At 40.5% G+C, this 23,263-nt stretch overlaps 1 protein-coding gene across 2 annotated transcripts in view; it reads left to right on the top strand.

Moving 5' to 3' along the window:
• KCNG2 (potassium voltage-gated channel modifier subfamily G member 2) overlaps positions 1–23,263 on the top strand; it is a 53,450-nt gene that overhangs the window by 7,695 nt on the left and 22,492 nt on the right. For both annotated transcript variants that reach the window (XM_015618132.3, XM_015618131.3), the window contains exon 2: positions 22,108–22,931. In XM_015618132.3, coding sequence (XP_015473618.1) covers positions 22,176–22,931 — 756 coding nt within the window. In that variant the 5' untranslated portion in view covers positions 22,108–22,175. The remainder of the gene's footprint in view (positions 1–22,107; positions 22,932–23,263) is intronic.

Below are 23,263 nucleotides of genomic sequence, written 5' to 3'. Positions count from 1 at the left end.
GCTTTCACTGTACAGGAGCACACAGTAAAATCGTGACCCTGTGACGTTTAATCAGACACAGTTTCTGTGGCAGAACTCAAATTATTACATTCAGTCTAAGTTCCTGGCTAAGTTTTAGGACTTTTTCCAGATTGCATTCAGTTGAACTTGCGTTCATTGTTTAAGGGAAAGTCATATCAGTTCCTTAAGAAAGTCTCCTCTATTCAGCCTACAAGAAAGCACTAACAACTCTAGTCACACCAGCTCTAGTTCAGATAAAGTTGATTTGTCTTAATTTCTGTACCTAGAATAATTTTATTGCTGTGGTTTTGTCTATTGTGTTTTTCCAGGTCATTTAGTCAGACTTTGAGGAGTAGTTTTGAATGTCATTATATACTGTAAAGTCATCAAAGGTGTTTCAGGAAGGACTTTTCTGAGTATGACTTTAAAGCCTGCAAAAACTTTTGCAAATATATATGGATTAAGGAAGAGGATCAGGGTTACATATAAAAGAGAGATAAAAAAGAGAGAAATTTTGAAAAGTCTTTTCATGACAAGTTTAAGTAGTTTAGAAGGCTTCATTTCATAACTATTGATTTAGAAACAAAAGGTTGGGTCCTGTGAGACTGGGAAATGCACAGCATACACAACCTTTTCTTTATCCACCAGAAGCAGAAGCAGCATACTCCCCAGGCTTTAGAGTCCCAGCACTTTGTGATTGTAATTGTGAATATCCTCTTTCGTGTGTATATTCTTCAATGTAAATGTCGCTAAAATATTTCTCAGTTTAATATTGCATTTAGTGTTTCCCTAAAAGTCTGATTCTGAGCTCAGCCTCTCCTGGTGGTTGTATGAGGCTTCACACCATGAAGGCTTCCTCTGGCAGCAGAGGGACTGGAATTTGTTCTGCAGACTGCTGTTCAGGGCTCTTAATTAGGAGCAGTTGGCTGCATGGCAGGGAAATGTTCTTTTCGGCATGGTGAGATAAATCAAAAGAACCCATCCAGACCAACCTTTATGTAAGTGAGAGCCTGCCTCAGACCTAGGTGTTTGTGCTTGTACAATGGTCTAGAGTTAAAACCCTCAGAGTTATGGATGAATAATACCAGATCACTCTTGGACTAAGCAAGAGTAAAACTTATGATTTTATTTCTTTTCCAGCTTTAAAATAAAAAATTGTGAAGAGAGCTTACATTCAATGTCTAATCCTGACAGACTTCACCCTTAGGATCATAGAATCATAGAATATCTTGAGTTGGAAGGAATCCACAAGGATTAGTGAGTCCATGGAAACAGTTTGTTCTATGGCTTCTCAATTTCCACTGCAATCTGCTGATGTTCTTGCCTAATTACTTTTCAATTAAAATATGTGATTCTCACTTGGCTTTCTTCCCCCACTCTGAGTTCCAAGACGATGGTTCCCCATTTGGGTCAAGTGAGAGCAGCCTCAGGACTGCCCAGCTTGGTCTGTTTGTAGACACATATGATCAGGGATGCACTTTCCATCTGGAAGTCACTTTGGCAAGCTCTGCTTTTCTCCTGCGAGAAGGGAATCAGCTTAAATACCTTCAAAACATGCACTGACTTGGACTTGGCACAGCAATACTGTGTTTTCTGTAGGTGAAAATTTTAACTGAGCAATTGCAATCAAAGATTGGCTGCTTCTCTGCACTATCCCAGTGGCAATGGATAATAGAATAGTATGAGCTGGAAGGGACCCTTCATGAGTAATTCACACAAACAAACTCCTGGGTACGTTGGTGTCCTGAAGCTCACAAAAACCAAAGGGTTTCAAGAGTGGGTCCTTATAGAACATTGAAAAGCCTTTTATTTATTAAATCTCATACATTCTCTTTTATTTATCAAACCTCATTCATTCTAATGACTAGTTCACGGTTCTTGTGCTTTGTCATGTTAATAAGTGTGGTGAATCATTTTTAATAACCATTGCTTTTCTCCGTAAGCTCTGATAGCATCTGTGGGAGACTGTGACAAATAATACCTGTTCAAATGCTGCACATGTGGATATGCATGCTTTTTTGTTTCATATCAAACATGGCTCCTTGTTCAACAACCTACTACAATTCTAAATACTGGGATTTTTTTTCTTTTTTCTTTTTTTTTTTTTAAAGATTATATAGAATTTAATTGTTCCTCAAATGAAGGGATTCACCTTTAGCTTAAGTGAGAGAAGAATGGTGTATGATACAAAACTCATACTTTGATACTTTTTAATAAACCGGCTTAATTGAGCTTATATATTTATTGTTATAATTATATATGTTACATAGTATAATATATATTATATAATAAAATAACACCATATATGTTATATAATAAAATATAATGAGTGTTATATTAATTGAGCTTATTTATTGAGTGTTATAAGGTGGGGACACATTGCTCCATGCATGCATCAGCATGAGGAACCAAAGTCAGATGAGGATTTGTCCTGCTTAGTGGCAGCACCCGATTCTTTTCTGAAGCCTCAAGTCAGCATTTCTCTGGGCTCTTCTTGCTTCCTTCTTGGTCAAGAAGATTTTTCAAGCACATTCAGACTATCAAAGTTTAGTGATATGATTCCTTTTTGCTTCCTTGGCATCCTTTATACCACTCTTGGCATTCTCAGAAGTGGACCATTATTAAGGAGAAAATGTAATTGTACCACCAAAAGATCCTACTCTACAATTTTTTGAATTATTCTATGCATCACTGGAGATTTCCAGAGAAAATCTTGAAGCAAGAGACACAGCTAACATTAAATTCAATAGCATAAGAAAGGTATAAAAGAAATCAGACCCTTTGTTTTCAGAATGTAAATGAAAATGCAGCATTGGGGTTTAGGGGTAAACTGATCCCAAGAGCAGGATGCATCATGAAGGCGCAGTATGAGGTTCTTTCTTCACACACTGAAGTGTTCTCTTAACTACTGATTTTGTCATCTTATTTCCACCTATGAAAGCTAGTAGGCACGGTCCAACCTTGAGCCACCCCTTACTGGAATTTCAGCTGAATGTATTCAGGTAGTCATAACATAATGATCCACTTTCACTTAAAATAAGTTCGTGTAAAATTACCACAGACTGGTGTTTTGATTTAAAATAGTGCCAGGTCAAAGTAGAACAAGAGTGTCCAGGCTGTTTATCTGAACAGTTTTCATTATTTTCTGTCCTCTGTTGTAACTAGCAAGAGATTTTCTCCTTTCATTTTGTGCATTCACCTACCCATTCACAGAGATAAGAGGTGTCACCTAAAGTGGTTTCAGAGTCACCAGCTGCATATTCATGGGACTGTCTCTGAATAAAAGTGTGGATCCTTGCCAGCTAGGATCGACAACTCCAGGTTTCTGAATGAACCCCTCAGCCCCGTGTAGGGGCTGGATGAAGGGCAAAGGCAGGAGGAAGCATGACATTGTGCCCTACGCTGGTGGTGTCACGGAGCTTGTGTCTTCTACAGTGATAGTGAGGGTGGAAGATAATGGATGAGTGTGATAAGGAAAAGAGTGTTCCTCTGCCTTTTCCCTAATTTCATCTGAGCCAGCTGGTAAATGGTGGAGTGCCAGGAAACAACATGTGGGTTTCCAGGGATCCAGTGATGGATTTTAACACATTTTTGTCTTGCTTATTTGCCGGTGTTACATTTTTGCTATACCAGTGGGTTCTCAACAGCACAGGAAGAAGTATATTAGCACAGTTATGATTAGGGCTTTGTAGTTATGTAAAGGCAGTCTCATTTATCAGGTTTTACTTCCCACCCACATTCCCTCCTTTGGTTTTTTATTATTTTCTTGAGTCAAGTGGCAGGCATGAACATGAGAGTCAAGGCCTTTGTAGCTTTGCAAAGGCAAAACGTGTGGAAAGTGATGCCAAAGTCCCTTTGGAGAGGAAGACAAGGCAGGCAGCCAGGGGATTAGGAATGCCTGCTATGAGCTGGCATGCAGGATGTGGCTGGAAAGAAGGCTTAGGTGAGACTGCAAGAGGGACGTCTTGGCTGGAGCTTCATTTCAAAGCTTTTTGAGCGCGGGAAGGGCTGGGAATGGTTGTGTGCGTGCGTGGCTATAAGAGCTCCATTATTGCACTAGACAGTCCTGACTCCTGATGGGCACTGGTGTCACAGAACGCTTCCTGGAGTCTCTCTTTGTACAGAAGAGAACCCCAAAGGCACGTAGAAAACTTTTTTCTCTTTAACATGTTACAGGGATAGATTTAGGCTGGGCCTAGCAGAGCCTATCCCCCTGCTCCCTTGATGCAGTGCAAGGGAATCAGAACATCAGGGTGACTTTCCTCCACCTCCTGAACCCTGTGTGCTCCTCACAAGAAACCAGAAACAAAAAGAATGTCACACACGGAGAAAGTCTGTCACTTCCCTCCACCAATCGCTTCGTGTCTGTGACACAGCCTGCCAAGGACCCTCAAGGGACCATGGGTCCCCATCTCCTCCCCTGGTGCAAGGTGTCTGCAAGAGAAGCACCTGCTCCTTTGAAGGGTGTCTAAGGCACCAGAAACATATTTCAGTGCCTTGGGGTGGGGCAAGAAGACATTAGCCTGCAGCTCAGTGAAGTGCACACCATTTTGGGGAAGGCTGAGCCAGTGGACTGAAGTGCACAGAGCTGGTTTCCTCCAGAGAGGATGTGAGTGCAGGAGGGATAGGCAGCAGCATATGGCAGTTCAGCTCTGAAAAGGCGCTGTGCAAAACGGCAGCTCCTTATTTAGCAGATCTGTTTCCTCTCTGGGTGCCCTGACTGGATTTTGTAGAAGACCTAATTCTTTCCTCGATAACTGAATGGGTTTGGTTTGGAAATAGAGAATCTCATGGTGCCTCTCACTGAAGATTTCTCCTGAAGTGGAAAGACACTATCAACTTCAAGGCAAATAACATATGTTTGAGAAGAATTTTAGGAGGCAGCATATCAAGATCTTAGGCCAAACCCTGAGAAAACGTTTGGAAAGCATTTCAGAAGTAAATGCAAAAGATAGAATCATGGAGGGGAAAAGAAATGTCCATTTACTTTCCTCTGCTCTTTAGCTGGACAAAACGCAAAAGAGGAAAATCTTTGCTTAGTCATGGACACATCTTGGAAACACCTGCAGGCTGATGTTTCAAATAACCTCCTTCCTCCTGCTCTGAGTGTTCTGGAATGGGAAGCACAGGTGGGATGAGACTGGGGCTTAGGAGAAAGAGAAATTGTGTTTCTTCTGGCAAGTTGCACATTTTATTGTCATTTGAAACACCGTAAGGTCGATCTCGTGCCCTGTGAGTCACCTAGAAGTGGTCAGGGAGCACTGCCAGGAGCTGGCAAGCAACTGATAGTAAGTCACTGACTTAACTAGAGTGATAAAGTTGGAATAGACCCAGAAGGTCAGATATGACAAAAATAGCTCAGTGTAATTGACAGATTTTGTTTTCCTGTGCACTTTTATGGCCACACAGTTATTTTTCATGTTTCAAATCAACATAAGAAGTACTCATTTTCCAAGCAAAAATTAGAGCAGGAGGCATGCAGAGTTATTTCTTTGGATTTCACAGCATGTTGCTAGTCTAGTATAAAATTTGCTGGCCTCACCCTCCAGAAGGAAAAAAGAAAACAAAGAGATGCTGAAATAATCTACATCTATTTGCCTTAGGCAAAGCAGTCAGGTAATATAATTTCACTAAGGGTAGTTGAAAAAGTGATGAGGAGAACTGTTCAGGAAATGGAAAGCAGCATATATTTTTCTAGGGAAAGAATGCACTTCTGGCTTTAGGGTTTGTATTGAGCACCCAAATTCTACTTCTAGGCATTGAATGACAGATGAAGATAGACTGGGCAAGGCTAACTAGAGAGGTGTGCTCAAAAGTTATAGTTATCTCTTGTCAGGGTGAACCTTATTTCCTCTTGCATTAGTATTGAGCTTCAGCAGACCAAAATCTGAAAGGTTTTAGAACTGCCAAGGATAATGAAATGAGATAAATTTGTGAAGGGAAAAGAAGCTGAGGGATCATAAAAAGTGCTGACAGTTAATTTAGTACACTGAAAGCCTAAGGGGTACACGTGCTACCTAGCACCAGGAAAGAAGCCTAATCAAAAGAAAGTTTGATACCAGTCCTTGCCCTAGAAGGTAAACAATTGTATGAGAAAGAGAGCATATGGAAGGTTAAATGTAACTATTGCAGATAGTCATTGGAAGTTTCAAGCAGTAAAATATTCAGAATCAAACAGAAAGAAATGAGAGATTTGAGATAGCCTTTATTGGAACATAAATCAACTCATTGGAAAAGGTTTTTAGAAGAATAGATAGATGTCAGCAAAGCAGAGTGACTCTGAAATAAATTATGAATGTACCAATTACACAAGTTTGCTTGTTCTGTTTGTGGAAGCACATTCTGCATTTTATAATAGCCTCTGACCAGATTTATTTCCAGTGGATCAAATGTGATTCTTTTCATGAAGGAGTTGAAAATCTATAAAGGGATAGCAATAATTTACATTGTTGCAACTTAGAATATGTTTCTAAATATGCAATATCCTCTAGATTAAACAGTCAGATCTTGATTTGGCTTCTGGTTTGTTTGTTTACAGTCATTCAGGTATGAAAAAATCTGCATTTGTCCGTGTACAGATGCATTTGAAAAGCATTTTTGCATTTGAATAGCTGCACTGTTAAGTAGCTAATATAGTTATATGGACATATTTTGTATGTACAAATAAGGAGGTGGTGAAAACGTAACCTTAAATATAATTTATTTTTGCCACTGTTTTGATAATTTAAAGAGCTGTTAGTCACTGCTTATTGAAAGTGTCAGGAAGGCTTAATTTGTTTTAATAGTTACTCACCAGCCCTGCTGGGCTGGCACATGCAGCAGAGAATGGAGAGCAGGTGACACCAGTGCCAGACCCAGACAGGAAAACTCAGGGTCAATCTCAGCTTCTGAACCAAGCACCAAAGAAAGCTTACCAGGTAGGAAGGTAATTAAAATGTTGTTTCAAAAATCAATTTAAAGGCCTGTGGGGATGAGATAACAATGGCTTTGAAAGTAGGACCTTCAGTAAATAAATTGCAAGTTATTGTTTCCAAATGCAGCTTCAGTAATCCGTATTCAGTCAATTTATGACTTTATGGCTTAGATTTGATGGCTAAAATTGAGACGGAGTTTTGCAGTAGATAACAATTGCAGGTCAATTCTTTAGAACATACGACAATGACTGCTGATTTATATAAGCTACTTCACATAATGTAATTATGCAGGTGTCTGCAGAAGGAAAAATGGACCTGGTAATGAGGAGCTGGAACTGATGCACAATGGGTTGATACTGCAAGACATTTATTTGAGGTGAAAGGGTCCTTAATAGCCTCCTGTACTCCTAAAAGTATGTTCCTCTAGCAAAGAATAACTTGGAGAGAGAGAGCAAAGAAACTGCTCAAAAGGAGAAGAGATCTGCCAGATTGTGGGAAGTAAGAAAAGATCCCACAAGTGACTCCTTCACCTTTTCAGTATTAGTAAAGCAGAAGAAACTAGGCTAATGGGTAAAGGTGTTTTATTCATGCTTTAGAAAAAAAATTGAGATCAAGATTTGATTGAGGGGATCACTCATTAAAAAGTGGCATGGACATAAGAGCAGGTGTCTGTAAGGGAGGTGCTCAGCAACAATAATGGCACTTTCAGGAGAATTTGGAAAGAATATGTAACTTGTATAAAATTTCTCCCCACTGTCTGGGATGGTTTGACTGAGGTTGTGGAGTCTTCATTGCTCCTGTCTTTCTGGGCTGGAAATGAAGATGTTAAGGAGTGTGGAAACAAGGTGGAAATGAGGCTACATGTTGTCTATTCTCTCACCTTGTCCCCATCTTGCCCCTATAATCTGAGACTCAGTGCTCAAGAAGGCTCCTTCATAGTGGTTTCCATATTGCTTTCTCTTCTCTCTTTTGGTGGAACCACGCAGAATCCAGCAGGTATTGCTGAATCTGAGGAACCACTGGTTCTCTGTGTGCAAAATCACTGGAGTCTGAAAATCTTAACAGGTTTACATGCAAAAAGACATTCTGCATCCTTCTGTATGGAAAATTAAAATACCTTCTTAATTTAGGTGTGTGTAGCCTGCCTGTACTGCAAGACTTCATCTGCAGTTCATAGCTGTGTATTCATAAATCTTGATGACAGTCTGACAAACACACAATACCCAGGCATTCCAGCACAGTGAGTGCTCACATAGTGACTGTACATACATTATGAAAAGTAGCTCTCTTTACTCTCATGGACTGGTGAATTTAGTGGTCCTGATTTTTCTGTCACTGTAACAAATTCCCAGTTTAGTCAAGTCAGTGGGAGTGCAGTCTATGCATAAAACAGAGGCAGGAGGCCAAAAAGCATGAGATTTCATGAAAAAGATATTTAGATGGTTAGGTTTAATTTATTTTTAATAGCTGGGCTTTGGTTTTGTATAAATATGATGAGTAGTAGAAATTCTAGGGTTTGGAGGAAACAGGAGCTTTTTTACTGTGGTTCACAGAGGATGCATTTTAGTTTAAAATCCTTCTGCTTTACCAGTCCAGGATCAGGAAGACTATTTGCTATTTTTAGAAAACAGCATTTATCCAGCAGCAGAAGAGGTAACACCAAGTGACATTAACCCTTTCACTGGCTTCTCTTTTTCCATTTGGCTCTTGGGTGTGTGTATGTGCTTTGGAAGGGCAAGGACCATCATGTTTTCCATAATGACATTGTGTGACCAAGGTATCTCCTCTCCAAAAATAAGGAATAACGTGCTCTGTTTTTTAATCTGTACACAGGTTCGTACACACATTATAACCATGCACAGACCTATTTCCAGCTGCTCCCCATCACAGGTACCTTTGTATGAACAGACACCTGATCAAGCTACAGACGCTGGAAATTCACATGCACAGGCTGGGTACATGCAAAACCAGCATCTGCAGTGGCCACATTTAACTTGAGAATTAGGGAGTTATTTTTATTTTATATATATTATTATGCTCTGTAATGCAAATTGCTGAATATGTTCAGCTTGGGTAAAACGGGAAACATTTAGTAATAAATATAGCTGCCTAATGTGAATCCTATGGAAACTTCTTCCAGGACAGTGTTTAACTTTAATTACAGACATTTTCAGGTTTACGTGCACCAAAGCATGGTAGAAATTCACTATTTTTTTTTTTAACAGCACTTCTGCTGTTTCAGTATCTCACCTGCAGGAAGAGATCAGTTGATCCGCAGCACTGACTTTTGATGTAAGAGTGCCATACTTTAAAAAGCTATGAATATGGAGGATCTCTTGTCTCTGCCAAGAGATTAAAAATAAACCCCCAAAGGCAAAGATTCTCAAAGGACCTGTTTACCTAGGATACTTTTGGTTGCCCAAAGATGGCTTTTTACTAGCACATCATTCTTGGCATCCAGCTGTTGCTGTTGTGCCACATCTGCTATCCTCAGATATCCCAAGGTGTCTCAGAGTGCACTGGGTGCCTCTGTGCAGGCACCAGATTAAAGCTGCTTGTTTCTGCTGGAAGCCAGTGGGAGCTGATGACTGCTTTGAGCCTTCTTGGTGCTTCCTGACCTTGTGGTCTTGAGGGCTGGTTTTGGAGACCCACATGCATTTAGTGTCACAGATCTCATGTCTGTCATTTCCCTGCTTGTTGAGGGGAATGTATGGATATCTGTGTAGATATGCATATATATGGGGGAAATACAACATTTTCTATGGATGTGTTTGTATATGTTTAAGCATGGGCTTAGTACCTGTTATGCATTTACTTAGTAATGGTTTTCTTTGGTGATATAGCAGACTGTGATCCTGATTCTGAGACAGAGATAGAGCTTCTTACAAGCTGCTTGGCACTTGCTAACTCACATGAGAAGTGCAGAGGTTCAACATATGCTTGAATTAGGTTCTAAAATAATGAAGTATCTCCTTTATACCATATTGATCTCTATCCTTTCATCCTTCTCCTCTTCCTTCACACTGTAAATTACAGGTTTCTTTTTTATTTAACAGTTGTAAACACAAAACCATCAAGTGATTTTAGTTTATGATCATATTTTATCTCAAAACAGTGCCATTTACATTTCTTAGCTGACCACTAGAGGTTTAGGTAAGTGCTTTCTCTCTCCCACTCTTTTTCTGTAAACCCATCTGTGTTAGCTCATGTCTCATATTTATTTCACACTTTGTTTCCTTTCCAGATCATGAAGCTATCCTTTACAGCCACAAAAACATGTCTATAATGATGACAGAGACACAGAAATTCATCTTATGAATGGGGTTTACTGTGTAGCACTGGTAGGATCTTTCCAGTTCTGTCCAGCAAGCCTTCCCAGGGGCACCTTCCACTCCAGCTCCTCAGAAGCCTGAGGATTGACCTCTCTAGAACCCAAGTCCATAGCCCATTTAATTCCTGTTGATTCAGTTAAAGCTAGGCTTTGTAGAGTATGATGATACACTTCAGGACAAGGTTTCTGAGACCAAATGGGGTCTCAGGTTCCTGGCAGCATATAGAAGTATTCACTAGCCAAATAAAACTTTGCTGTTGAGAAGGGGACTGATTGAACTGGAGAGCAGCTGCTTAATCAGAGTTTAAATGATTCTGTATCAGTAAGCTACTGAGACTGAATGCATTAAATAAAATAAGGTCATTTAAAGTGTAAAATAAATAATACAAAAACAATTATGCAGTACAAATCAGATTACATGCATTCCTTTTGAGCATCTTCATTAAGTAGCTGTTAGCTACTTATTTGCCAATCTTTATTCAGATTTTTAGATGCTGATATCTGTGCTTACTTTTTACTTGATGAGCAGGCAACTTCAGTATTCATATTTTATGAGTTGTCTTTTAATAAAAAAATTTCAAGAGGAGAATGAAAGTTATTTTGTTGCTTATTTCTTCAGTGTGTCTTTTTTGATAACAGTAAAAGTTGGCTGTTAGCAAAAAAACCCCAATAATAGAATAATGAAGTTTTGTTTGGAACAAATGCCCTAGGATAAGTAAAATTGAGGTAGATATATGTGGGGTGTTCTGCTGTATTTCATGATACAGGTATAGAGAGATGCTGATCACATAAGCCTTGTGCCTGATAATCACTTCTATTCACTGCTGTTGCTGTGGAGGGAGACAAAAGAGTTTTTGTAGAGACCATGCTCCAGATTCTTCAGTGTAGTAGATAAACCTTATATTTACCAAAGTACAGGCTTGGAATAGAGCTGGAGCCCAGCTTTTTTGTTAGTACCTGTGAAACTACTCCATTCTGTGATTTTTCTCATTTAGCTGAACATTTAGCTGAACAACATCCATCTTTTTTCCCCAGTACTGCAGTGCCCTAGCAAACACAACCTGATGAGTGAGACCAGCTTATTCATCTGCAGAGCACCTTCCAGGGAGCCTCCTTTGGCAGTCAGGGAGCATAGCTGGAAAGAAAAAGAGGTGCAAAATTATTCCTACACTTGCCAGTCTCCAGCTTCTTTGAGACCCCATCAGATCTTCTGGCAACACAAGGAAGTGAGAGCAGCTTTCCATTGCTCAAAGTGAAATAGTCATAGTTATCCTCTTAGCTGCACAATGAACTAGCCAGTCAGATAAAGGTGGAATTAAGAAGTAACTTCCTTAACTCTGCTGGCCCAGTTCACCATCTTGGTCTCCTTCCTGCTTTCCTTTGGCAATGGGATTGCCAGAGCCCATTGCCCTGTGTAGGCCTAGTTCTGAGCAAAGCCACCACAGCACACACAGATCTCTGGCATAATCCAAATTTGGGGTAAATTGATCTGCCTAGTCATACTGCTTTTATTGATGCAAAGCCTGTTTCTGTGTCTCCATAGCAGCCCCTCTCACAAAGTGCTGCAGGGGGAACCTACAGGGGGAAGTTAAAACCAATGAGGCAACCATGAATGGGGCCTGAAGTCCTAAACACCTCCTGAGCAAGGCCTGTGGGATAATGACCTCCTGAGTTTTTAATGTGAGCACCACAGACTGTTCAGCTCATGGAGCCTTCCTCATGGAAGGGCAAGGCCAGCTGGCAGTGAACTGAAGTAACTGGAAATCCCTCATCATCTCTCTGACCGTAGTAAGATTTAAAGCATGGCAACACAGGGGAAGAAACCAGCAGCTTTGGAGTGTGGCAGAGATACTGGGATCTGGCAGTGATTTATTGTTTGTCTCACTTGCAGAATAATATATGCCTTATGAGTAACAACATGTCCTTTTGCTGCATGAAAATAACTGCTCAGAAACAAAATCGTATCAGTAGTGGCAATGCTGTAAAATGAATTCTTTAGTGGTATTTTATCCCAATGTTTCTGTGTATTTGCTGGTATTGCAAGTGGAATGGTGGTGAGCAATCTGGCAGACACTGAAGGAATTCTGAACAGAGGAGAGCTTTCTCAGGGAGAACAGGAATTGTTCATTTGCTAGCCCAATTGCATAAAAAATTAATGAATAAATAGCCACTCTGAGCATCCTTTAAAGGTCTGGATTGTTGTCATAGTGTTGATGTTACTGCCTGCTTTCACTGCCCTGAGAGCTCACCCTATTCAGTGGTTCATACAAACCTATTGGGTCAAAAACCTCCAGATTGGGCAGCTGGTCTTAGAATGGAGCTTCTCACACATCTGTCACTATAGCAGTTCTCTGGAAATGTTACATCAGAGTGTGTCTGTATGACATTGATTTACCAGGGTTCTCCAGCAAGATATCAGTGAAATGTTTTCATCTATTGCATACATGAATAATTAACCTGTCAGCCTTCCTCTTGTATCTGTTCCAGTGTTTCTGAAAGGAGAGCTGATTTAGGAAAGATTCACTATGATTGCTGAAGATACTGCACATAACTGGATCAGTCATATCTTACCTGATTTTAAAGCCATCATCTTCACAGTGGAATCCATTCATTCCCGCTACATTGAGTAGATTTCAAGTCCACTGAAATTTCATAGATAACAAGGTCCTAATGCTAACATCCTCAGTCTGTGAGCTGACTGAAATAATTGCATTAGAGAAAGTGCAAAGTTTTCTAATCATTTTGGCTCTTTATGAAACATTAAAACTGATAACATTATCAGATGATCCTTTAAGTGAGTGAGTGAATGTGTTTAGTGAATTTAAGTGTTTCTCTACTGAGTACAGCAGTGGCAATTCAGTGGACGGGAAAATGGGTTGCAGGTGAGAGAAATTAGAGATGCCTTAGATTATTACAGGTCATTTTCATCCTCTTCAATAGCAGGGTAAGAATGTGGAAATACATCTGTAAAGCCAAACTGCAAAAGACCTCTTTCTACCTGTTTGAGAGGGAAAAAACATAAACTGTGTCCCGCCTTTCCAGGAACCAAAAGAATCAGTGCTTCTACACAGGTGCTGTGCCTTGTCCTGTCAGCTTTTGTCAGGAAAGTTGATGTTGCTACCACATTTGTCTAGGAGGAATCCAGGACTGAAGATGTAATGAAATTGACATTTTGAAACAGAATTTTGTGTTTAATTTATATAAATACACATGGAGTTCTTTGTTAGTAATAGTATTAGTTTTCCTATTTATTTGAGCACAAATTTTTATTTTTTAATTTACTTCAAGCTGCTGCAGTATTTCCAGTTCACCACAACTGAAAGCTGCAATATGTAGATATTCCTGGGTGCAGACTGCACAGAATAGAGGTGAAGGGCTTTGTGAACTTCCCACTCCAGGCAGTGGCTGTCGTTCCTTGTGGAGATGCAAGTTGTGTACAGAGCAAGATCTGGAACCTTCTCATTTGAAAACACATCTGGAGGACAGGATTCCTGAATTCTGTCCACAGCAGGGAGGGCAGGTAATTCTTGCTGCACCAAGCAGCAATTGTTAGCACTGTGTCAGTATTCACAGTGCTCACTGTGGGCATTATGCCACAGAGTCTAGGACCTCCCTCTTTTAGAAGTCACCTTATCCAAGGGCTCTGGAACCACAGCCATATTAATCTCATTCAAAAGATGTGTGTCACTGTGAGTGTGGGTAGGGATATTGGGACACACAAGGCAGAACAAGCTGTGGGGACACCAGATGTGCACAAAGAGAGTGATGAGCTAACGTGAACAGACTTTAGGCCAGGAGCTATCCTTTAACCAGTGTGTCTCTGAGAGAGAGCCTATTCTATTGCATGTGGACCTTTGTTTGATCCAGTTCCTGTTAACTCCAATCCGTGGATTAAAATTTACAATCTTAATGAGTCTAAATTTAAAAAGTCTTCTATGCAATGATGTTAATAATTAACTACTATCATGTTAAATTCAGAGGCAGAATAGTGTTTAAGTAGAGATGGGAATATTTTTGAGGTCAGTGCACAATTGATTTATGAAACACACATGAGAACAAGAACATCATCTGCAAAACAAACGTGAAAACACATAAAATCCAGTGTTCACTAATTCAAGCTAACAAGAGAAGCAAGATGCATCTGTATACAATTTACCTTTCCTGCAAAGGATTTCATGTGGAAATTAAAAAGGCTAGGTCTGAATCTGAAATCTGTGAGCAGTTAATGAGAGCATTTATTCATGTAATCATTTAGGTTGGAGAAGACCCTCAGGATCACCGAGTTCAGCCATTAACCCAGCACCTCCAAGTTCACCACTAAACCATGTCCCTAGGTGCCATGTCTGCAAGATCTCCAGGGGTGTCGACTCAACCACTTCCCTCAGCAGCCTGTTCCAATGCTTGATAAGCCTTCCAGTGAAGAAATTATTCCAAATATCCAGTCTAAACTTCTCCTGGCACAATTTGAGGCTGTTGCCTCTCATTCTTTCACATTCAGTCATATGTATCTAACAACCATTCATACAAACCTGTGAATGGCCATGAAAGAGACCCAAAGACAGGTATAGTTATTAGGAAAAATGCCCCAGCAAATCTTTATGAACTTCTGAATGCTAAACTGTGCCAAGAGTGGCATCACACAGTCAAACCTTCTTATTTCTAGTCAGAAATCTAGTTGGTATATTCTGTACAAAATCAAGCCTATTAATCATGTGGGTGGGAAGCTGCTAAGTATAGAATTGCAAAAACCAGAAGGATGGATCAGAAAGAAAAGATCAGTGTTAAGAGCAGAGCTTGTGTTAAAAACTGCTTTTTACCTCAGCAGTGATCTGCAAACCAACTGGAACGCTTAACTGATAATTCTATGATTTTCACAGACACCAAAATTTGTTTGGATTTTTGTGCTTCCCAAATTTTGGCAACAGAAATGAGACAATCTGTTTAATTTCCTGGGTGAGAGGGGTAAACAATGCTGTTTTAAAACACTACACAGTCTGTCACTTTTGCATTTGAAAGTACCATTCATATTGTATCTTAGACCAGCTGTGGGTATGTAATCATGACTGGAGCAGATGCTTTAAAAACTGGATTTTGATGGTTTTTTTTTATTCTGAAATACAACAATCTAGGAACAGGGAAAGAAACGTTTCAGATTGGCAACTAACTCATAGTACCTTGGCTGACTAGCTGATTAAATGAGATACTAACAGGATTAATCAGTAAGGCTCTTAAAATAAACTTGTGTGTGATTCATGGAAGAGTAAAAACTTCACCATCTAGTGGCTGCCAGTAAGGGTCAAAGGTGCCGTGTTCACAGGGCTCAATCTCTGTCCAAGCAAGTGCAGACAGAACATATTTTAATTTCAGGCTCTTGACACTTAATCCAAGGTTGCAGTTAACAGGAACTGGATCAAGCAAATCTCCACATCCAATCTAATCTTCCCAGAATCTGGGAGGTACAGCTCTGCTCTGAGGTCCCTTCCCTTTAGCACATCATCCACTTGGCGCATATTTGGAGTCTGTTTAGTTGTTCAGGAAATATGAACTAAGGATAAAAGCACATTTTACGGACCTGTTTTTTTGCTAACCAGCTGAGGGTTAATTCACCTAAACAAATACAGCATGGTTTGAACACAATGCTCTGTTTTATTGTAAGTAGTAATAATTCTGTGGGGAAAAGCTTTTCTGCCTAATCCTTGCAGTCTCTGCTTGTTTTTTTATTTATAGTTCTGTTTAAGTGAAAAACATGTTTTAGGACCTTTGTGAAATCTTGAAGCTTGCTAGCCTGAACAGAATTCTGTAATTCTGGGTAGAATGCAAAAATAAGCAGTGCTTGCTCTGTCTGTATTTTACCTAGCATATCTGTCTTTTGTCTGCTATGCAACTGAAGTGTGCAAATAGCTTCCTAGAAATAATAGTTTGATGCTATTTAGGGTACAAAGACAAATGGGCACCGAAAGCTTGTGGAAGTCCAGAGTAAGATTGGGTTTAGCTATGAAGATATGGGTGAAAACTCCATACCTTCACATAGGTAGTTGACCCAGATCCCTGATTTCTTAAAGATGTCACAATGTTCATACTTTCATTATAGAACTCTGGGAAGTGCAGTGACACAAGATAACTCATAATCTGTCTAATGGAGACAAACAGCTATGGGCGCATGTCAGAATAATTAATGTTGAGTCAAGTTAATTTTTTCATTTAACAAATTGAATTGTTTCAGCTAATTGTGTAGTGCAGCTTAAATGTGATGAGGGATGTTCAGAGAAGAAAATTATTACTTTTTTCCTCCACTGAATTAATGAAAATATTAAGGAAAATGTACACTCCTTGTATGTTATTGCATATTATTGCATGTTATTGCATAATGTTACTCCATGTTAATGCAACAGTGTCCAGCTTCACATGCTGAATTTTGCAGCCTTCATTACAGCAGGATTCTCCTGGGCTTCTTGGACTGACTAATGCAGCATCCTCCTCAAGGCCCCCAAAACACTCTGGAGGAGACTATCTTGGCTATTGATCTCCATTCCTAGACAAGAACCCTTCTTTCTCATTGATGGGGACATCTCAGCTAGGTGTGTAAGGTGTAGGTGTGTTCCTGTTACTCTGATGAGGAAGCAGACAAAATGAAGGGCTGTTGAAAATTCTGGTACCTTTTCAACTTCTTGAGCTATTGCCCTCCCTAAGCAGGGGCTTAGGAGGTTAGGGATATTAAAGTTTACTGTTAATAAATACAGAAATATGTAAAATTTGATTGTATTCAAGTTGCAGTTCCCCTGAAAGAAGCAAGGTGTGGTTCAATCTCTTCTCCCAAATACCAAGAGATTGGACAGGAGGCAATGGCCTCAAGCTGTGCCAGGGGAGGTTTAGATTGGATATTAGGAGGCATTTCTTCCTAATGATAAGGTGGGCAGGCATTGGAACAGGCTGCCCAGGGAAGTGTGTGAGTCACCATTCCTGGAGGTATTTAAAAGACCATAGATGTGGCACTCTGGGACGTGGTTTAGTGGCGGACTTGGCAGTGTCAGGGTAATAGTTGGACTCAGAGATCCCTTAAGGGTCTTTTCCAACATAAATGATTCAACGATTCTGTGATAATGAGTACACAGGGAGGCATAATCCCGTTCAGTGTGGACAAACTCAGAAGCTAATTCCCCAAATCCCACAGAGTCTGCCTTCTAGGCTAAGCTGCATCTGTTTTACTGTATCCTCCCAGTCCCCTTTTCAGTTTTGTTTTGTTGGGGGTTGTTTTGTTTTGTTTTTAAATGTGTGTATTTCTCACACCCCATCGGTTTTGCATTTTGTAAGCCTCAGGGGCAGGTGCTCTCCTCTCCATCTTTCCACAGTGACTGGCAAGGACTCATTATGTGGATTCCAAGTTCTACTGCTTTACAATAAGCATAAAAGTAACCTGGATCCCCTAAGCCTCTTCATCCATACTCTTAGGTGTAATATCACCAAATGTATGGTCAATTGTATGTGTAAGATTTAGTATTAAAGTGATTGTGTGTGCTGTGATTTATAAATCACATCACAGTAAGGAGTGGGAACTGCTTTGGTCCCAGGCAGCAATGCCAGGTTTCAGCACATCCCTGACTAGAAATGGCTGAGCACTGCAGAACTGATTCACTGACTCAACTCTCATTGGAACTGAGAGAAAAGTCTTGTGGTCACCCTAATATATGTTTCATGTTTGTGGCTTTAAATTATGACACAATTACCTGTTCTCTGTCAAATGTGTTTCATTTCACAAAGGAAATCTTAAAACATTAATTACTAAAAAATCTCATGCTTCCTCTTGCTACTGTAGCACGAATGTAAACTTTCAATACTTTGCAATTTACAGCAGCAGTTAAAAGGAGACTGTTCCCAAAATCACAGAGCAGTTCGAGTAGAAAGGGACCCCCAGAGTTCATCTGATTTATCTGCCACTGCTCAAAGTGGCATCAGCTAGAACAGGTTACTTGGGACTGTGGCCAGATGGGTTTTGAATATTCCCAAGGATAGAGCCTCCCCCACCTCTCAGCATTCTCTTTCAGCCTTCTTCTGTGCACAAAGACCTCTGAATTCTCCCTGTTTTCCCCCCTGGCCCTGCTTTAGTGTACAGGCCCTTCAGAGCCGCCTGGTCAGGCTGGTTTCTCAGAAGAGGTGTGAGTGCTCTGCCCATGACACTTTCCCGTACCCTCATTTATGTGCACACACTTCATGTGGCCTCCCTTCCTCACGAGGTCTCTCCTGCCATGGCATCCTGCAGTCATTGCTCCACCACTACCTCCCTTCCATCACTGCTGCCAAGCTCTCCTTGCCAGGCCTCTTGGTAGGGATGATTTTGCCCCATTTTTCGTTCTTATCCAGGGCAACTTGAGACCAGGGAAGCCACATGCAGAATCACACATGACTTAGCTGCTGCCATACTGATAGAATGGGATAATGAGGAATGTTTGTGTACGGAGCAGCTCTGGAAGTAGGCAAAGTGAAAAGGCAGCAAGCAGGGAAATAGCCCTCTCTCCACTGAGGAAATAATTCAAGAAAAAGAGGAATAAGAGGCAGGTGTGTGCTTCTGACGTTTATCAAGTCTTTAAAATCTTAGAAATACTTGTGAAGGTCTCAGCTGTCTGCTGCTGACAAAACGTGGCTGAACTTGTGTGTGTGTGTGTATAGACATATACATGTGCATACACAGATGGCCAAAGAAAGTACTTCTTAGTGAATAAAAATTGTTTGACTATAGTTAAAAAAACAAGAATCCACACAATGTATGACCCACCCTGCATATGATCCTCAAACTGAAATATTCATACAGCATTTCTCCTACAGCACTTCAAAATTATGAACAACAAATATAGAGTCAAATTCTGTCCTTCATCCCTGTGATGGGCAGCTTATTCCAGACTGTTTTAATAGTCTTTCCTGCTCCCATGTGTTAGATTAAATAGTAGAAATGCCAACTGGATGATAATGTAGTATCATTTCTGGAAGTATTGGCTTTTAATGTTAATCTTCAATGGGATGCTTTACTGCAGGCATGTGCATACATTAGATAACCCTGGCACGCAGAGAGTATTTTAAGACCTACATAATTTTGAAACACCCTTTAATATTTAGTGAAAGTGATGATACATTCCATGCACATAAGATCAGAAGCAGACCTTCCAGGCTTGTTTTGCTTCTCAGGATAGATGCCAAATTGGGAGCCCACAGTATTTTGGTTTTCTATAGGACAGTTAAAATGGCACCACAAGCTGTTCCACTGACATCTGAGCCTGGTCTTGGGCAGTCAGCTCACAAGGTAGAAGTGCCAAAGAGAATAAGAAATACAACTGTCTTCACATGCTTATCTTTTAATCTGAGATTAAATAGGAGATTTCCAAAACAAATGCTGCCAACTATTATGGATTCTGGGATGTTGAACTGTGATGTGAGAAAATTCATTTTAGTGACTGAAGTCCATCATCTGGTACTATCTGCACTGTCCAGAATCAACCTGTCAAATCACAGGCAACTTTAATTTGTAACCACTTCTCTCTCACTTTCTGTTTATCCACTGATGATAAAATAAAATAAAATAAAATAAAATAAAATAAAATAAAATAAAATAAAATAAAATAAAATAAAATAAAATAAAATAAAATAAAATAAAATAAGCTGTGTTCTTAAGTTTTAGATTTAAGCAACATCGCTTTATATCCACAAAATAAAAGATGAACCCTCTGTAATTAATAGATTTTGTAGCAAGCAACATGCTTACAGATTTTCACATTGTGTTAGCTGCTGCTTAGAAGAAGGAAGAAGTGTGTGTAAGATTAGATTCAAAGCATTTCTGTGAAATGTATCTGGCCCCTTTTGGAGCAACCTGCTACACGGGGGAGAGGAAAAAAACAAATCCTGGCCTTGATGTCAAAACAATGTAAACTCCTCTTAGTATGTTGACTTGTGGAACAAGTGAGGCATGAAAACAAAAGTGCAGAGCCCTCAGTAGTGACAGTGAATATTTTATCTTACCAAGAGAAAGCAACAAGAGACCAAATCCTTAAAGCATATGCCGTGCTGACAGTGCGCTCTCGCTGTGACAGTAATGGTATTTGCAATCCCAGCTGCACTCAAGCCTGTGCTGTAAAAGCACCCATTCCTCAGAGTGCGTGTTGCCCTTTACTGGCCCTTAGCCAGATGAAGGAGCATTTCTCTGTTGCTTATGTTGCCCTGTAGAAATGGATGCTTAAACAATTCTTTCTCTTCCCTGAAGTGAAATTGGAGAGATTTTGGGATCACTAGCTCTTCCAAAATTTTCACGGTGCTGAAAAGTACCTTTAGGTGACTGTAGCTTTTTGCACATGAAGCAACCATTCTCTGGCTTTTTACAAATATCTGGTGTAAGTGTTGGTCTGAAATTCATGGACTGGATCCTCACAGAAATGTGAAGCCAAAGTACCACTGTTACTGCAGTGTGGCTGTTTGAGAGTGGTTGGCAAGAATGTTTAGAGGGTGATTCAGGGCTGTGACTAAAAGTACTCACCAGTCTCTGTCAGAGATAGTTTTGACTAAGTCTAAAGTCTAGGAGCTGGTGAGCCAATTAAAGCTAAAGGAAGTTGCTCCTCTGGGAATGTCTTTGAATGTGTATGCTCTCCAGTTTTTTCTAGCACCCATTTGTTTGTTGTTCTCTCCTGGTTGAGGCATGAGATTCAGAGGGAATTAGAGAATGCTGCTTATAAATTATGGAGTCTCTGCCTCATGATTACCATTCTGTCACCAAAAATGTCAGTTTATCCTTTACTAGTCAGCTCTTTCTCAGTTTCTCCATCCTCTGCTTTAAATTGTTCCCCATCACTGCATCCATTCTCAGCCAAGGCCTTTGTGTGGAGACCCAGTCATCCTACACTGACTCCTAGTTTCCTACTTCATATTTGAGCAATTCAGGAAGTTTTGGGTGACTCAAAAGTTCAATTACATGGTAGCATTTCAAGACATCTTGGTATTCCTTTAGAGAGGCACCTTTGAAGAATGCATGCGATGAGCTTTACAGAAAGTAAGGAAGCAATGTGGATTGTGGTGTGCTAAAGGAGGGATAAGCAGGAGGCACAAATTAAATCCTGGAATTATATGTAATTCCTTCTAAAAGTGACCAGTTGGGTTCTGTGCTATCCAGAAGAAGAGCAACCGGGTCACTTCCAGCTCAGCTTCACTCTGAAGTGTGATCTCCTGTTTTAGAGCTGCTGACAGGCAGCTTGGAACCTTGTCCACAACTGCAGCCAAGCCCACAGCAGAGCTTCCAGCAGTTCCAGGCTCCCAGGCAAGCTCTGGTTTCAGAACATGCCCTCAGTTCCCACATATTCACTGCTATTGCTACCTAGGCTTGGTGAATTTAGGTTGGCAATTACCCACATTTCTGCCATCACATTTCTGACTGTACTGTAAGTATCCATTTTATCCCCACCCTATAGGTTTTTTGTAATAGGAACATAATGTAGATGGGCCAAAATAATCAAAAAATCATTTGCAACTAAGTTTTTTTATTAAGTTGCTAAACTGTAAATTGCAATTTATCTAAATGACTAGATTTCTCTTCTGATATGCATTGATGTCTGGGATATAGCTTAAACCTCTAGAAATTTATAAAAATGATAATTCACTGGTTTTATTTCCATTCAATCACTAACTAAACCCTCTAAAAGTAACAGCATGGCTTCTGACCTGATTGTAGTGTAAGCTTTTTCCCCAAGTGACTGTCAAACAAAGATAGCCCTAAAATAATGGGGGGAAAAAGGATTCCATAGAGAAGAGTTTCTTGGGAGAGAGAGGATAGGATTGTTACCATTTAAGAGTGCCCTGCTTTTCTTGTAATTTTAAAATTCTGTTTTACAGATAGACTTTCTGGTCAAGCTCCAGATGCTTTTTTTTGAGTAGCCTCAACCTCCCTATGGACTCAACAGATGTATCACGAAATGGCATTGCTCACTGGGAATGCAGACCCTGAGTTCAGCTCCCGCTCCTTCAACAACTTGGAAAACCTGTGTGAAGTGCAAACCAAGAAAGGATTCTTCTACAAAAAGGCCAAACTTCTGCATGCTGGAGAAGACCTGTGCTGCTTAGCCCGCTTGGATGACCGGTCCAGGTTTGTGATTATCAACGTCGGTGGTATTAAGTATAAAATTCCCTGGACCACCTTGGAGAACTGCCCCTTGACCAGGCTTGGGAAGCTAAAATCTTGCAACAATTACGATGAGATCATGGACATCTGCGATGATTATGATGTTAGCTGCAATGAATTTTTTTTTGACCGTAATCCTAGTGCCTTCAGAACCATCATGACATTCCTGACAGCCGGGAAGCTGAGGCTTCTCAGGGAGATGTGTGCTCTTTCGTTCCAGGAGGAGCTTGTGTACTGGGGGATAGAAGAGGACCACCTGGAGTGGTGCTGTAAAAAGAGATTGCGACAGAAAGAGGAAGAGGCAGCTGAGGCCAGGCTGTTTGAAAGGGAGATGGTATTTAATGAAGCTACGCAATGTGCCTTCCAGGACAGCAGCCGACTGAGTTTGTGCATGAGAAAGCTCAGGGATATGGTGGAGAACCCCCACTCAGGGATCCCAGGAAAGATCTTTGCTTGTATTTCAATATCCTTTGTTGCCATCACTGCTGTCAGCCTCTGCATCAGCACCATGCCAGATGTCAGAGAAGAAGAGGATCGGGTAAGTGCAGCTTTTCTTGAGGTAGAGCGTGTTTTGCATTGTTGTCTCCTCAGGAAATGTGACAGGCGAAATCACTCCAGCAGATATGCAGGTATTGTGTTCAGTATATATGAAGTGGAAGGCTGGCTGGGTAGAGCACAGAAAGCATTATGTCACTCAAAACTGAGGGAAGATTGGGTCAAACTCTGCCCTGCCAGCCCAGCTTAGGCAGTTCACACCAGCAGATAGCCTTACCCACCAGATTTGTTTCCTGACACATCTAACCAGATGACAAACTAGCTACTCTGGGGATAAAAACCAGCTTTTCTTGTGGTTTAGTGTTTTGAGGTTAG

The sequence above is a fragment of the Parus major genome, chromosome 2 (genome assembly GCF_001522545.3).
Source record: "Parus major isolate Abel chromosome 2, Parus_major1.1, whole genome shotgun sequence".
Lineage (NCBI taxonomy): Eukaryota > Metazoa > Chordata > Aves > Passeriformes > Paridae > Parus > Parus major.
This window is presented reverse-complemented; position numbering and strand designations above follow the sequence as displayed.